Source organism: Neophocaena asiaeorientalis, unplaced genomic scaffold (assembly GCF_003031525.2).
Source record: "Neophocaena asiaeorientalis asiaeorientalis breed wild unplaced genomic scaffold, Neophocaena_asiaeorientalis_V1.1 scaffold437, whole genome shotgun sequence".
Lineage (NCBI taxonomy): Eukaryota > Metazoa > Chordata > Mammalia > Artiodactyla > Phocoenidae > Neophocaena > Neophocaena asiaeorientalis.
In genome coordinates, this window is record NW_020173375.1 from 3011563 (window position 1) to 3029329 (window position 17767).

The window sequence follows — 17767 nt, forward strand, 5'->3', positions numbered from 1 at the left end:
CTCTTCCCTATAGATTCTTGTTTCTTTTCCATTTGGAAAGTTTTCAGCCATAATTTTTTCAAATAAACTTTCGATCCCCTTTTCTCTTTCTTCTCCTTCTGGGATCTGTATTATGCATTGGTCGGGATGCTTTATATTACCCCATAGGTCTCATACATTGCTTTCATTTTTTTTTCATTTGTCTTTCTGTCTGCTGTTCTGATTGGGTGATTTCCATTATTCTATCTTTCAGATCACTTATTCATTTTTCTGCATTATTTAGTTTGCTATTTATTGCCTTTAGTTCAGCTCTCATCTTGGCAAATGAGTTTTCTAATTTTAATTGGCTCCTCTTTATAGTTTCTAGTACCTTGTTACAGTGATCTACATTTCTATTGATAGCCTTTCTTAATTCCTTCAGTATTTTTATCACCTCCTTTTTGAACTTGGGGTCTGGTAGATTGGAGAGATCTGTTTCATTGTTTATTCTTTCAGGGGATTTCTCTTGTTCTTTTAATTGGGAGTGCTTCCTCTGCTTCTCCATTATCCTTATATTTCTCTGACTCTATAAATTTAGGAGAAATAGTTATCTACTGTGGTCTTGAAGGGCTGTTTTTATATGAGAGCATCCCTGTGTGGCCTGTGTAAGTCTAATATTTTTGGTGCAAGGGTTTTTTTTTAGAATGGGTGCCTGCCATGTCTTTCCTCAGGGTGTGCTGGCTGTTATCCCCTTGATACAGGGTGTGATTGCTGTTGTAGTGACCAGAGCCTGCACTGGATGTTGAGCAGGGCCATCTCCTCTTTGCTCTGTGGTTGTCAAAGCCCTGTCAGGAACAGGGTCTCTCCCCAGTTGTTGGAGTAGAAGCCCCCAGATCTATTTGTGAGCTTCAGTGTGGGGTAGGTGGGACTGGAGAACTTCCACTGGGAGAGGAGTCACTGAGTATTCCTCCACCCGAGCTGTCCACCAGGAAGTATGCTCTGTGGTGTTGTCCATCACCCATTGTGCATGCTCACAAAGTACACTGTTGTTGACACTGCCTTCAGGCCCACCTCAGCTGTGGGAATGTAGGACCAGGTGTCCTCAGGCACTGTGCTCACAAAGTCACCAGCACAGATCCACTGGCACAGATCTACTTATATCAGGCACTGGGACCCACCATAGTCACGAGTAGTTGTGCACCTGGACCCACCATGGGAGCTACAGTATCAGTGCAGACCCTGGCCCTGGCTCCACGAATGCCTGCCCACAAAGCCCACAGCTGCTAACTCCAGACCCACCCCAACCACAGGAGCACAGTAATCTGCTCTGATGTCCTGATAACAATGAGCTTACAAAGGCACCTCAGCGTAAATCCACTTAAGTTGCAAAGCCACCAGACATGGCTCAGATTTCAGCCCTGCTTCTAAAGTCATGTGGCCCCTGGGGATCTGCTCAAATTCCAGCCCCGCTTCCGTGTGTGGGCTTCCGTGTGTGGGCAACCCTCCCGCAACTGCACACTCCCAGAGCTCATAGAAGCAGAGCCATACCCACTGCAAGCGCACTGAAAATGAGGCTCCCACTGTGGGGCCCCACGTATCCCTTTGCATGCATGTTAACCATGGGGCTTCTAAAGTGGACCTGGGCTCTGTCCTGCATACACTCCCAGTTGTGGCCTGGCCAACACTCCAGCCCCTTCAGGCTATCTCCATGCAGCCAACCCCAGTCCTCTCCCCAGGTCTGTCCTCTGAAGCCCAAGTTTCAGCACCCAGCCCCCATGTGCACCATCAGATACATGTCTCCAGCTGGGGAGCAGTGAGGTGGCCAGGATTGTCTGGGTTGCTCTCTCTCTGTTCTCGCTGCCACAAGCCAGCTGCTGTACTCTCCTCTGAGCCTTCGAAGCTCTAACCTTGTCAGTTAGAGTACTCTTGGTTGTTAAGTTTTTTTCTTTCAGCACTTTGAATATATCATGCCAGTCCCTTCTGGCCTGTAAAGTTTCTGCTTAAAAATCAGCTGACAACCTATGGGGGATTCCTTTTTACGTAACTAGCTCCTGTGTGTGTGTGCGTCCGCACACATGTTGATGCTTTTAAGATTCTCTTTATTTTTAACTTTTAACATCTAATTATATTGTGTCTTTATGTGAGCCTCTTTGGATTCATCTTGTTTGGAACTCCTGGGCTTCCTGGACTTTCATGCCTGTTTCCTTCACCAGGTTACGGAAGTTTTCAGTCATTATTTCTTCAGATAGGCTTTCTGACCCTTTCTCTCTCTCTTCTCCTTCCAGGACCCCTATAATGCCAATGATAGTATGCTTGATGTTATCTCAGGGATCCCTTAAACTATCCTCCTTTTTTAAAATCCTTTGTTCTTTTTGCTGTTTTGATTGGATAATTTCTACTACCCTGTCTTCCAGATTGCTGATCCATTCTCTTACATTCTCTAATCTGCTTTTGATCCTCTCTAGTGCATTTTTCATTTCAGTTATTGTATTCTTCAGTTCTGACTAGATCTTTATATTTTCTATCACTTTGAGCTCTTACTGAGTTCATCCACTCTTGTCCCAAGTTTGGAGACTCTTTATGACTATTACTTTGAACTCTTTATCTGTTAAATTGCTTATCTCTGCTTCATACAGTTTTCTTTCCCTGAGGTTTGGTCTTAGCTTTCATTTGGAAGATATTCCTTTGTCTCCTCTGTGTTTGCCTAACTCTATGTTTGTTTCTATGTATGAGGTATATCAGCTACATCTTCAGGCAAGGGCTCCGGGGGTATCCCCTGTGTGGGTGTGCCCTCCTGTTTTGGTTGGACCACAATTACTGCAGGCATACTGGTAGGTGGGATTGGTCCCCAGGCCAGCTGACTGTAAAGCCTGGCCATGACTGCTGTGGGCAGGCATAGCCTATCTTTAATTATTCAATATTTCAATCACATACAAATACACCATTTTTAAGCATAGTGAAAATTACATAATTATTGCAAGAACAAATTCTAAATTTTCATTAACTAGAATGAATACACTAGGCCAATACAGCAGTCACTAGCCACACGTAGCCACTGAGCACCTGCATCGTGGTTAGTCCAAATTGAGATGTACTCAAAGCGTGAAGTACACACTGAATTTCAAAGACTCAATTTTTTAAAAACGAGAATGTAATAATATTTTTGACAAACTCAGATAAACAGAATATATTAATTTTGTTTCTTTTTACTTTTTTAATGTGACTGCTAGAAAATTTTATACATAGGTGACTCATTTCTATTGGACAAAGCTACACTACAATATCTCAAGACTACCTCTTTCCAATATGAAGAGAGTCAGAAATAAAAATGTAAACGTTATAAAATAATGACTATTTCTCTTAAATATCTGGTGTTAGAGGTATCGTAAGGCTAATATATTTTTAAACCTTTTTTTTCCCACTAACCACTGCCACTAATTTTTTGAAACAGAAACCAGAGTTTCCTCTTACTAATATAATATATAGCATCCTAACTATTCTAGTGGAGTGGGTAGAATTATTTCAACAACATAAATCACAACAGAGGTGGTTAAAAGTAAAGAAATAGTTAAGAAAGAAATTTATGCCATGGAGATAAAAACAAAAACCGAGGGTGGGCAGCGAAAGTGTGAAAATAGTTTGGAAGGGCTGGGGATTGGGGGTTGAACACAAATCCTCCCCTGGCTTTGTGGTATGTAATCCTGGGACTTCAAGAAAATAACTTTTCCATATAGTGAGATTACTGAGAAGAATATGATACAAAGCAACAGGGTTTTTTATTTTCCAAAGGATCTCAACATGAAGTTATGGCCACTGCAGGCATCAATTTTTACTAGGCTCCCCATCAGAGTCAACTCCAAATGTGTCAGTGCAGGCCACAGCTCTGCAGTATTTCCACTAAGTAGCAGCTTGAAGAGCCAGCCCATTAACAGTACAGCTCCCAGTAAGACCTTCTTATCACTGTTGTGTCTCTGTCACCATAAACTTTTAAACAGTAGGTCTGAGCCAATTCAATTAACTCTGTGATAATTCTACCAAGACAACAGATTAATATCTGAGTTAGGATCATCTTTTCCTCATAAGGAAAATGGTGCTTTTAAAAATATAACATATATTCAAACCTATAAATACACATATATAATTGAACAGAGGATCTAAAACTAACTTGAACAATATCACATAGCTCATCTAAATATTTCAAAAGGAAAACATATACAATGCAGCCTTTACTTTTCTCACATACTATGAATAAGCTAAATATTTTACACTCTGTGTTGGCTTAATACTTTTAATTTTTTTTTCAAATGTTCTTATGTTCTCTAAGATTTCCCTGAATGTTTCCTTTTCACTCTTATACTATTTGAGCAGGAGGGAAAGGAGCAAGTGATTCTTTGACCTCTAAACAGAAAAGACCTTATGTTTTAGTGACTATACTGATCTTTTCCTATGCTTATAATAACCATCATTCTGTCTTTGCATCTAATAATTGTCATGTTGTTTAACAACTGTACTTTTAAATTTAATACACTTTAATATTTGATAAAAGAAACATCACCTTTACTCTTTTTAAAAATGTTGCCTAGTACCATTCATTTATCCTTCCATATGAATTTTAGAATCATTCTGTAAAGTTCTCAAAATGTAACAGTCAACAAATTATGTGGATAACCATTTGGAAAAAGACAAATATAGATTCCTACCAAATTCCTTATACCAAAATAATTTTCAGATCAAATATCTTAAGAAGAAATTACAAAGCATAGAAGAAATCTTGGCTTAGTCAGGATTTATAGTATGACAACCAAGATAAAAACCTTAAAGAAAAAAACTAATAGAATTAAGCCACTCTAAACAACTGTTTATAAAACAATTGTATTTCCATAAAAATTACTAAGCAGAATTAAGGTAAACTGGGAAAACACACACAATTGCAATGAAACAGCAAAGAGTTAATATATTTAATGTAGGAAGAGCTCTTTCAAAATATAAATATAAATATTTATATTTATAAAATATAAATATCCTTAAAAAAATGAGCAAAGAATTTAAATGAAGTTGTGGCCACCTCTGTTGGAGGACAGGGCTCTAAGTTGATTGTGTAATAGATAATGCACTTTCTCAATGGCTCTATAGTCATTATTAACATGTCTTCCCTCCTCCCCACAAGGACATAAGGTCATTTCTGTCCTTCAAGTTTGAACAGCTAATAAATCAGAGAATCCAAGGGGCATGTTCTATTTCCCAGGAATGATTGACACTTTGGTGCTGGGGTTTTATGGGGGGAGGGGGTAGTTTTTGTTTAGCTTGTGTGGGATTGTGTGGGAGGGGAAGTTTTGATTGTTTTTTTTTCTTTTCTTCTGTGAGCTGTTGACGCCTAAAGTAGAACAAGCACGTCTTCAGGTAAAGAGAGGGATTTCTCAACCCACTTTCTGTGATGTCAGACTATTGGAGAAACCCTTTCAGCTGCTTTCCAGATGTACCTAAATTCAGTCAGATATTTTGGATATCTGAAGTCCTGACAGATCATATACTCCAAGGAAATACATCAGGGACAGATAATTGGCTGAAAACACTGATGCTTCAATGTGACACATTTTTATAGAACATTTCTACCAGGGGGTACTGACTTGATTTCTCCTACAAGGACCACACTGCCTTTGTGTTTAATGTAATGTAATCTGTGTACCTTCTAATCATATATCTGCAAAATTTTCTCATTTTTATAAAAAATCATGTCAATAAGCTAGATGTTGAACGTATGTAAGCAGCATTTGGTAACTGTGCTAAGAGGCTACAAAAGTGCATTACTGGTTTAAAATTTTTTTTTTTTTAGTTCTGATTTGGTTGGATAAGGTTTCATTATGACCTCTTCTGGGTCTCAGGCTCTAATGCTTGACTGAAATAGAAGAAAATATATTGGTTTTTGAAAATCAGTGTATTGTGACTTGAACTGCTATACATTCTTCCACACAATATGCCAGAGTCATTAGTGCTTTGTACATTTAGTCATTTTTATTTTATTGTTCTGAAAGAAAAAATATACTGAGCTTTATAGAAAGTATTCTAATTAACAAAGTTTAAAATATTATCTCTACTGATTAAAATTACAACAGATAAATAAAATAACCAGAAAAAAAAGAGCAAAGAAAAGAACATAAATAATTTACAAAAGAATGGAAATAGCCATAAGTAGATGAAAAAAATGCTCAATCTCATTCATAATTAAAGAAATACAAATTAAAACAAATAATCAGATACCATTTTTTCCACCTATCAGATTGACAAAGACAAGCCTAAAAGTAGGAGAAATTTTAAAAAATAATAAAATAAATAATAGTGCCCAATACTGAGAGTGGGAGGAAATGGACAATATTGAGAAAGTGTGAGGAAATGGACATTCCCAAACACTGCTGGTGAAAGTGTGTATGAATGCACCTTTGAAGAGTACTTTGACAATATATATTAAAATCTTTAAGAATGTATGACTACTCTGATGCAGCAATCTCACTTCTAGGGTCATTTCCTAAGAAAATAAATGGACATATACTCCTAAATATTTAAATAAGGATGTTCACCCATGCACTACTTATAAGAGTGAAAAAATAAAAAAACTAAATGTTCCACAACAAAAGATTAGTTATATAAATGAAGACATTTAATGGTAGATTGAACTTCTATACAATCATTATGACTCACATTTGTTGACATGTATTTAAAAAGGAAAATTTTTAACTTGTGAAAATTAAATAAAATATTGCATTATAAAGTGCTTAGCATACTGCCTGTCACATTGTAAGCATAAAATTTACATTTTCACATTATGTTTTATGGAAAATTTCAAACGTATACAATATGGAAAGAGTAAGATGATGAACCCCTATATATTCATCACCTAGCTTCAACAATTATCAACATTTTGCCATTCTTAGGAATTTTTTAAGTTTGCAACTATTCCTCTCTTCCCATACACACACATACAGTGTTTTTCCTACCAAATGTACATGAATGCAATGTACACAGCATACAAGCACAGAAAAAGTCAGAAGAAACTTACATGCAAATGTTAACCATGGTAAATCTCTAAAGGATGGAATTATGAGTAATTTTATTTAATTCTCATTTCATCTACATTTTCTCATTTTTCTAAAATGAACATGTATTATGTCATTTTAATAGCTGACTAAAAGAAAAAAATCAAGCAAATATATGACTCAAAGAGTGAGAAGTTATTCTGAACTCCACTTTTTTTTTTTTGGTTATGTGGCTTCAGGGATCTTAGTTCCCCGACCAGGGATTGAACCTGGGCCCACAGCAGTGAAATCACTCAGTCCTAAACACTGGACCGCCAGGGAATTCCCTGAACTCCACTTTTAGATGTTAAAAAATACAGAAGAAAAAACTTTACATCAAAATTTTTTTTAAATTGAGGGGAAGTGTGGATGTTGATATCCATTTATCCAATCTGCAAGACTTTCTACCTTTATTGTTCAATGGTGATTCACATATCAACAAAATGCAATGTTTCAACCTTAACTGGAGTCCAAGACATTATTTCACACAACTCAGGAAATTTGAACAGACTAGATATTAAATTATTTAAGAAGTTATTTAGTCTGTTAATGTGACTCTGGTATGTCTATTTTTTTTAAGTCCTATCTGTTGGGAAATAAGACAATGTCTGTGATTTGCTCTGTAATATTCCAGCCAAAAGTAAAAAGTAGGGAAGGATGAAACAAAATTGGCAAAATGAATTGTTGCTCAAAGAGTCTTAGTCTTGCAAGCTGAAAAAGTTCTAGAGATTTGTTACACAACAAGGGGCATATAGTTAACACTACTGTACTCTTTAAAATGGTTAAGATGGTAAGCTTTAATGCTTTTTACCACAATTTTTTAAAAGATTGGCAAAATGATAACTATTATTGCTGGGTAATGAGTATACAGAAATTCATTTTTAAAAAAAATTTTAAATGAGGACCACAAGGGAGAAAGAAATATAAGTAACATTTTTTACTTAATCAGAGCAGTTTTAGTTTAAAGAAAACTATCAGAAGAATAATTCAAATACCTTTAAGTAGGGAAAACAAACGTTGGCTTTTTAAAGGCATCTTACTCTAGCCCCAGCTAAATTATGGTAAATAAAAATCTCATTTTTACTAACAATGACGCTTTAATTATGCTGAGTAATCACAATAGTAATTTGAAAAAAGGATCTACAATCAACAATAAGCATACTACATAGATGAATAATTGAGAACTTAAAAACCAGGACTCAATTTTCTATTTTGCCAATCTGAGGCCTACAATATCTTACAGCTATTTATGTTTATACAGTGCTTTAGCATTCAGGCCAAAAAACGCTGGTCTAGACATCCAGGATTTTACTGGCCCACTCTGGCTGCATAGCTTGCTACAGTCTAGTAAATAATTTTGTTCCTTGAGATTGCTGTGGGCCCCTCTTGCCATTCTGAGTAGACTCACTAACAGCAGAGCCATTTGTGGTAGTTTACTAGCCTGCTGATATTTCAGGGGGGATGATTAAAAGCCAATATATTACTGAAACTTAGAGCAGCAAATAATACAGATTGTTTCTTTAAAAAAATTTTTTAGAGCTTCTCTCTAGCTCTCTTAACTTCTCCAGTAATTCTCTCTTCTATAAAACTGAGATAACTACCAACCTTGACAAATTATCATGGTATTAAACAGATAACATATAACTATATATTCTAGATAACTACATTTAGAGGAAGCACTGAGACAGTGTCTAGCACACAGAAGATGGTCACAAATATTCACTACCCTCTATTCTCATTTCCCTTTTGATCTTGGTTTTTAATTGAAAAAACAAACAAACTGAATACGTTCTAAGAAGAAAGTTCCTAAATTAGGTAGCTAATTTTTTGTTTTGTTTAAGCCATTGCTTTTTCATTAAAAAACAGTTTCTAGTACTGTCCTAAGAAGTGTTTCTGTTGCCACAAAGATACTGCTTTTAGTTAGTGTAAATCTTTCAATATTTGTGTCCAAACAGGTGGACTGGCCGAAGCTCCCTGGCTGAGGGACCTCAGCCAAGGCACCCCGAACTATCAGAGATGGAACAAGGCACAGACAGAAGTGGAACCAAGGCAAGAGCCAGAAACAGCCAGAATAAGTAAGCCAGAGCCAGAAAGAAATGGAAAGGGAGACAAAGAGAGCAGAGGTAGAAAGAGAAAAGGAGAGAGGGAGAGACCAAGATTAGGAGAGTGAAACAAATGTGAGTGTGGAGTGAGCATGAGGACGTAAGACAGTGACAGAGTGAGAGAGCAAGAAAGAGCACGAGTGAGGAGTTAGGGACCGCTGAGAAAAGCAGCAAGCAAGGGAGCAAGAGGGAGTGGGGATGTGGGTGGACACGGTGAGCACATGCACACCGCATTAAGCCAGCTCAAACTTAATCAAAACCTCTCTGCCTCTCATTATCCCAAAATGTCTTAAACTTACCTGAATTATCTCTGATTGTTCAGCCAGAGCCTTCCTTTGAGCCTCCAGAGAAGATACCTGTTGCTGATAAATCAAGCGCTGCTTCTCCCAGTCCAGTGATTTCTGACGAAATTCCTGAAGAAGCAATTAAGGTACTTAACTTCTAAGTGCGTCCCCTTGCTGTCACTACTTTCCAGATTCACTTTTACTTTAATTGTTCCCCAGGTCCCTGGGTACACATGCACCTTTCTCCACAGCAGGAGCCCCATTACTCACTTAGCTGATAGAACTATAGAGTAATACTAAATTCCTTACATACTGTGCCTCTGGAGATCTGTCTTTCTAAATTTAACACCCTAATGGTGAAGAGTATGAAATACAGTCGCTAAATACTGGATTCATGATTTTCAAAGATCTGCTGCCACCTAAGGGCTGCTAATAATTTTTTTTAGTGATTTTTCAGAAAACTGATGCTAAGATAATGAAAATTTCAAAATATGATTACAGATACCCCTCACTGCCCAAATTCTTGATATCCAATTTGGGATATTCTTGATATGAATTTTCAGGTAAATCCCTGGGTAGCCCAATTCTTATCACTGTCTAAAACTCAGGAACCAAATAGATTCAGTTAACACAGTATCCTTTGATATCCAAATTTTTATTATCTCAACAGAACTGCAAAGACATGAATAACAAGAAATATCTGTATTAAATTTTAACAGATATCTGTAACCCAAAGCCAAACAGTTCAAAATCAATGATGGATCAATAGTAACTTCAAGTTGCATGATCAAGAAAATGAGCCCAGTATTTATGAAAATGAGGCAAACCAAAGAGAAAGGAAACTCAGTCTTTCCATCACTGTCCTCCAGGAGCCTCAACTCCAGAAGTCTCATGCTAGCTTAGGGTAATTACTGTTCACCAGCTGATACTCACTTATTCATTATTTCTACCATATACATGCCAGGTACTGTTCTAGGTGCTGGGGATACACTATGTAACAACACAAAAATTCTAGCCCCACTCAATTGGAGGGAGATAGGCAACACATTCATTGTACAGTACAGTAGATAGTAATACAGTCACCCCTCAGTATCTGTGGGGGACTAGTTCCAGGCCTCTGCAGATTCTAAAATCCACAGATGCTCACGTCCCTTATATAAAATGGTGTATCATTTGCATATAACCAATGCACATCCTCCCATATACTTGAAATCATTTCTAGATTACTTATAATACCTAATACAATGTAAATGCTATGTAAATAGTTGTAAATACAATGTAAATGCTGTGAAAATAGTTGCTTGTGCATGACAGATTCAAGGTTTGCTTTCTGGAACTTTCTGGTATTTTTTTCCCCAGAATATTTTAGATCCATGGTTGGTTGAATCCATGGATGCGGAACCCACAGATACAGAAAGCCAACTGTACCTGTTTTGGGGAAAATAGAGCATGAAGTGCTCAGAGTTGGGGGCTGCAATTTTAAAAAGGAGTGGCCACATTGAGTAACATTTAAGTAAACACCAAGGGAGACAGGGATGAAGTTATACTGTTCTGGGAAGAGGGAACAGCAAGTACAAGGCCTTGAAGTGGAAGCATCTTGGTATGTTCAAGGATGAGCAAGGAGGTTGGTGTGGCTGGAATGAGTGAGTAAAAGGAAAAAAAGGAAGGGAAAGGTCAGAGTTAACAGGCGGTGAGACTACATAGGTCATTATGATAACTTTGTCTTTTAAGAGAAGCTACTGGAAGGTTTACGTACAGGAGAGGACATGATTTAACTTACATTAAAACAGAATCATTCTGGCTATTGTGCTGGGAAAAGAGAAATCAAGGGTGACTCCAAGGTTTTTAGGCTTGAGCAATCTGAGGAATGGAGTTGCCATTAACTGAAACAGAAATGGTGCTGGAAGATAGGAGACAAAAAAATCAGGACCTTTATTTTGGACATGTCAAGTTTGAGACAGCTTTAGACATTGGAGATGTGAAACAGGAGGTTGGAAATTATTCTGTAGCAAAAAGGAGAGGTCAGGACTAGATATACAAATGTGGGAATTATCAACATATACACAATGCTTAAAACTATGAGACTGAATGATATCACCAAGGGAGTGGGCCTAGACAGAAAAAAGAAGAGTCCCAATGACACAACCGTAAGGTGTTCCAATGCTAAAAGGTTGGGGAACAAAAGAGACTGAGAAAGAGTGGCAAACAAGTTAGGAGAAAACCCAGGAAAGTGCAATCGTTCTCCAAGCCAAATCCAGAAAGAGGTGTAAGGAGGACGGAGACCAGCTGGGTCCAGTGCTGCAGACAGGATGGGGAAGATGAGGGCTGACCACACGCTTGAGTAATGGGGAAGTCACTGGTGACCTCCATGCAAATAGCTTCTGCAGAGAGAGGGGGCAGAAGCCTTACTGAGTGGGTGTAAGAAAAATGGAAGGAAAGGAACTGGAGACAAGTATAGGTACTTAAAGTAGTTTAGTTATAAAATGAAGAAGAAAAATGGGGCAGTATCCAGAGGATGAAGAGAGAGGTCAAGAAAGGATATTTAAGAGGGGGGAAGTTTGCATGTTGGTGGAAAATATCTAGTAGGGAGGAAAAACCTGATGATGCAGAAGAGAGGAGCATTTCTAGAGTGATGTGGGTAGGGAATAGGGAGGGCATGGACAGTCCCTCCAGCAGGAAGGCAGAGTATATGGGTGCAGTTGCAAATAGGCAGGTAGACACAAGGTTGGAAGTTTGTGAAAATTATCTTCTACTTTCTCAATGAAATAGAAAGAAAGATCATCATCCAAAAGTGAGGATGTGGGGAAAAGTGTTGAAAATTCAAAAAAAGAGAAAGTATGAAACAGTCATTATGGAAAGTAGGAGAGCGAGGGGAAATATATGATTCTGGGCAGCATGAGGACCCATTTGAGGTGAGTGACCATGAATTTAAAATGAGGCCAGTCAGCACGATTATATTTTTCTCCAGCCATGGTCTGCCACACATGACAGGTAGAAAGTGGGGAGAAAGCTGGATTTACCGAGAGTTACAGTTTTGCCAAGCAAAGGCGATGAAGTAAGAGAGAGCACAAAATTGAAGGGGAATATAAGGAGTGTAACCATGGGATGGAAGCTGGGTATGGACTTGTAACTGAGGACACAAGGTAGAGAGAGAGCAGTGACAAGTGGCAGGATCCAAGCACTTTAAGGGATGGGGGGTCAGGTGAGTATTGAGCATCAGGAGCCAGAGGGAGAGAGCTGAAAAGACAGGGATGGTAGTTGGAGAATGCGATGCTTAAAAATGTGATTCTAGGAGGGTTGCAAGTATTGGTAATGATAACACCTAAGGAAGGACAATGGGAAAAGGGAGAAGAGACAGATAGGAGATCAAAATATCTGTGGAGGAAAGAACACCAAGGAACTCAAAGACCACAGTATTATCAGCATCACTGTGGATACTGAAATCCTCAAGAATTATGATAAGAGCAAGGTTGGAGAGAATGACAGTGAACTGGGAGCTGAAGTCTTTGAACAGGGGAGTAACCAGGGATCAGAAGATGACTAACTCTGGCTGTATGTACACTGGTTGGTGGTATATGCTGATGACATGAAAATCAAAGATGGATTTTCTTGTTGGTGGGAATGTAAATTGATACAGCCACTATGGAGAACAGTATGGAGGTTCCTTAAAAAACTAAAAATAGAACTACCATACGACACAGCAATCCCACTACTGGGCACATACCCTGAGAAAACCATAATTCAAAAAGAGTCACGTACCACAATGTTCATTGCAGCTCTATTTACAATAGCCAGGACATGGAAGCAACCTAAGTGTCCATCACTGGATGAATGGATAAAGAAGATGTAGCACATATATACAATGGAATATTAGCCATAAAAAGAAACGAAATTGAATTATCTGTAATGAGGTGGATGGACCTAGAGTCTGTCATACAGAGTGAAGTAAGTCAGAAAGAGAAAAACAAATACCGTATGCTAACACATATATATGGAATCTAAAAAAAAAAAAAATGGTCAGAAGAACCTAGGGGCCAGACAGGAATAAAGGTGCAGACCTACTAGAGAATGAACTTGAGGATACGGGGAGGGGGAAGGGTAAGCTGGGACAAAGTGAGAGAGTGGCATGCACATATATACATTACCAAACGTAAAATAGCTAGTGGGAAGCAGCCGCACAGCACAGGGAGATCAGCTTGGTGCTTTGTGACCACCTAGAGGGGTGGGATACGGAGGGTAGGAGGGAGGGAGACACAAGAGGCAAGAGATATGGGGACATATGTATATGTATAACTGATTCACTTTGTTACAAAGCAGAAACTAACACACCATTGTAAAGCAATTATACTCTAATAAGGATGTTAAAAAAAAATAAGATGGAGTTTCTGAGGTACAAAGAAAAGACAATCATCAGGAAGTGGTAATGGGGAACAAGAACATGAGGGGTTTTTCAAAAAAGACCCAGATTTCACTGAAGAGGGCTGGAGGGAAAGCAGTATCTGATTCTAAGCTCTTCAAATGTATAAAAATATTGAGATATAAAAAATATTAAATGCAGAAATTAAAATTCTAGGTAGTAATAATATACTGGCATTTGTGGGTGACAGGTCACTGAGTAGAAAAATTGTAAGTAATCACACAAAGATGTTGAACAATGTTTCTCAAATTAGCATTGGCTAGGGAAGCTAGATAAAATGCAGAGTCCTAGCTTGCATGCCATACAACTGGATCAAAATCTCTGAGAGCCTCAAGAGGGCCCTGGGTGACCCTTAGGTACCGCTGAGAACCAAGAGCACAGACAGAGGGGATCCAAGGGGAGAAAGTGAGCCTCGTGCTGCTCTTTCATCTACTCTTGGTGGTGTTAACCCACCACTCCCTTAACTCCTCTAGGGAATCAATATATACAATAATAATGAAAAATTAATAATAATAATAATGGAGTTATTCAGTCTCAATAAAAACAAAGTCAGCAAAGGGGGAGGTAAGTGACTTACCATATCTAAATGGGAACTGACAATAAACAATCTGATATGCAGAGTACTCCGTACAAAAAAGCTTCAACACTTAGTACCTTCAACACTTACTAAGCCCCTACTCTGTTAGGTGATAAATAAGACAAGGACACTGCCCATGGAGGACAGCTAGTAACTGGTAGTCAATGTTCCTCAATATTGGCATTTTGGGTTCAATACTCCTTCCTGTGTGGAAAAGTCCCAGCCATGTTTAGTGTCCCTGGTCCCTGTGCCCTACACACCAGTTTCACTCCCAGCCATTCTGACAACCGAAACAATGTCTCCATACATTTCCAATGCCCTCAAAGGAGGGTACTGCCCTGTTGAGAGTTACTGATAGCTAGTAACCATCCTGGTGACAGGATGCACAGTGGATCACCCTCCCACCTTTGCAACAGCTCAGTAGTAGTCCTGGAGATGAGAGAAAATTGGTTTCAGGAAATAGCACTATTAGAAACAGCATTTTCCTACATGAAGGCTGACAATCACTATGAGCAAATCAGTACTATGAACATACCTCTATTTTTCCAGTTAATCTCTCAATTTCAGACCGATCTTCCCTGTGATTTCTGGCATTTCCTCTGAAGTCTCTTACATGCTTTCTCTGTAGCTTTTCATAGCTTCTCTTCAGTCTGCCTAACTGTAGACACAGTTATTTCTAGACTTAAAATTTAAGAATGTGTAAACAGTGCTGATACAACAAACTGGCATTATGAAAGCACGCATAGAGCTAACTAGTATCCCTGAAAATAGACAGCATGTCAGATAAAATAACAACTCAAAACTACATATAAAAAATAAACACCAGAAAAGAAATATATTGAGTCAAAGAAAAATAAAGGGAAAATATTTTATAAACAGAAGTTTAATTTTTCTTACAATGTACAATCGCCTTGCACTTAGGGGCCCCTAAACCCACCCCCACAATAAAAGCAGCAAATAAAAACCCTGTCTCTCTTCTCTAGGCCTGTGGTTCTTGAACCATTCTCCTGCGGAACACTGAGTAAGTAAGCAAGAGAGGAGTACTGTGGAATTAAATGAAAATAAAAGCAGTTTTTTCCCAATCTGAAGAATAAAATTGAGTTAACTGATAGAATTTTCTTACTTTCCTTATCTATCCCAAAATGCTTCTGAAACCTTTGGATCCTCCATTATTTAAAATCTAGTAACTGATTCAACTTAAAAATTAAAACATTTAATATAAGCTTTTGGTATCAGTATTTCATGGTATTATACAAAAATAGCTCTATTTCTTTCAGGTACTCAACCAACAAACACATTTTAGAATCGCTGTTGTAGGTAGTATCAAACATATAAACAGGCAAGATTCTTTACCTGGGTTTAAGAACAGAGAAATAGATTTCCACCCCTGCACCTCCCTTAGTATACATACATCCACTCTATGAAGTAGAAACTGGCTCGTTAACAAAATTCTCATGGGTTGAAGAGACAGAATTATACAACACATAACAGAATTAAAATCTTACTTCTTCATGTAGTTTCTTTAACTCCAGCTTATACTCTATGGCCATCTCTTGCTTGACTTTTTCATGTTCTTCAACCTGCTGACGCAACATTCCAACCTAAAAGCAGAGAGGTGGTAGCATTTTTCATTTACTATTAGCATTGAAACAATAACCCTGAAACACAAAAATAGGAAATAACCTTTGCACTTATCTGTGAATACACATTCTCAACTGTACAATTTCTCAGGAAGTCAAATATCTAATTATTTAATAATCCATAACAATGCCAAAAAATGGAAAATGAGCAATTGTTCTAGAATTGCTAGGTTTAGAGGGAAACTTCCTCTGTCTCATTTATTCTCCCCAACCCTTTTTATCAAAAAAAACCTCACAAAAAATTAAGAGAGATAAAGTTACAAGAACCTTGGAATCTAAAAGTATGGAACAAAATCTATAAGACTTCAAGAATAAATTCTATAAATCAAAGTACAGAATAGTAACATCAGACAGAAAGATAGCAGGAGACTTGTACCTGCTTTACCATTTACCCCACTTCAAAGAAAACCAGTTTCACCAGCCAGAGTGAGCATGTTATCCTAACCCATTTTCCTGTGGTTTGATGCCAGCCACTGCTAGCTCATGCCCAGCCCTCACTTCCATCAATATCCATCAGCATTTCTCTACATCTCTCAATAACCAGTTAGCATTTCATCTACTAATAGCTAGAAGGGAAAGGAAGAACTGGGAACAGTAAGTAGTAATCTCAATCACAATACAGAATGGTAATTTGAAAATAAAAAAACTGTAGATCTTAAAAGTTCTCATCACAAAAAAAAAAAAAAAAGTTCTCATCACAAAAAAAAAAAAAAAGTTCTCATCACAAAAAAAAAAAAAAAGTTCTCATCACAAGAAAAAAAAATTTTGTGACTATGTATGGTGACAGATGTTACTAGACTTACTGTGGTGATCATTTCACAATATATACAAATATCGAATCATTACATTGTATAACTAAACTAATATAATGTTACATCTCAATTATACCTGAATAAAAAAATGCAAAAATAAAATTCTTATAAGAACAAGGAGTTAATGCAATTGCAATTAAAAATTCTAGTAGAATTCTTTTTTGGAACAAAAAAGTGATTCTGAAGTTCAAACCAGAGGAATGATTAAATATAGCCAATAAAATAGAAAAAACTACTTAATTTTTTTTTATTTAAATGAGTATTTACTGAATTCCTGGATAGGGAGAAACTGAGCTTAAAACTAATGAGTCATTTGAGAATGACAGATTTGACTCTGCAAAATATGAAACTTCTATATTTGAAAAAATTCCATTAAAATTAAAAATCAATAAACTGAGAAAAACATTTACAAAAGTATGTCAAAGGGTTTTTAGTATTTAGGTATCTTTTCGTAACTTGTTTCCACTATGTTCAAAGAACATACTCCATTATTTCAAGACTCTGAGTTGTGTCAAGATTTTGGAAAGAGTTGCTTGTGCTAGAAAAAAACGTACACCACAGTTCTCTTGTGCAATGTTCTGTATATATAAATTAGGTCAAGTTTGTTGATCACGGTGCTCAAATCTACATCCTTACTGATATCTGTCTCTTGTTCCATCAGTTACTAAGAAAATTGGGTTAAAATCCCCAACTACAATTGTGGCTTCATCTATTCCTCCTTGTAGTTCTGCCACTCTTTGCATACAGATAAGAGAAACAGAGAGAAATTTAAAATTAATTAGAAACTTACAAATTCAGATTTTTTTTTGTCTTAGTTTGAGTTCTCCCAAAAGTGTAGATTTTAGGGCAGTTAGGTAATGGAGGTGATCCCAGGAAACACAGTAAGGAAATGAAGAGAGAGATCCAG

At 37.4% G+C, this 17767-nt stretch overlaps 1 protein-coding gene across 5 annotated transcripts in view; it reads right to left on the reverse strand.

The window, feature by feature from the left end:
- CEP63 (centrosomal protein 63) overlaps positions 1-17767 on the reverse strand; it is a 76363-nt gene that overhangs the window by 34140 nt on the left and 24456 nt on the right. For all 5 annotated transcript variants that reach the window (XM_024746239.1, XM_024746238.1, XM_024746236.1 and 2 more), the window contains 3 exons: positions 15914-16009; positions 14944-15066; positions 9430-9543 (listed from right to left, as the gene is read on the reverse strand). In XM_024746239.1, the coding sequence (XP_024602007.1) occupies positions 9430-9543; positions 14944-15066; positions 15914-16009 (333 nt within the window). The remainder of the gene's footprint in view (positions 1-9429; positions 9544-14943; positions 15067-15913; positions 16010-17767) is intronic.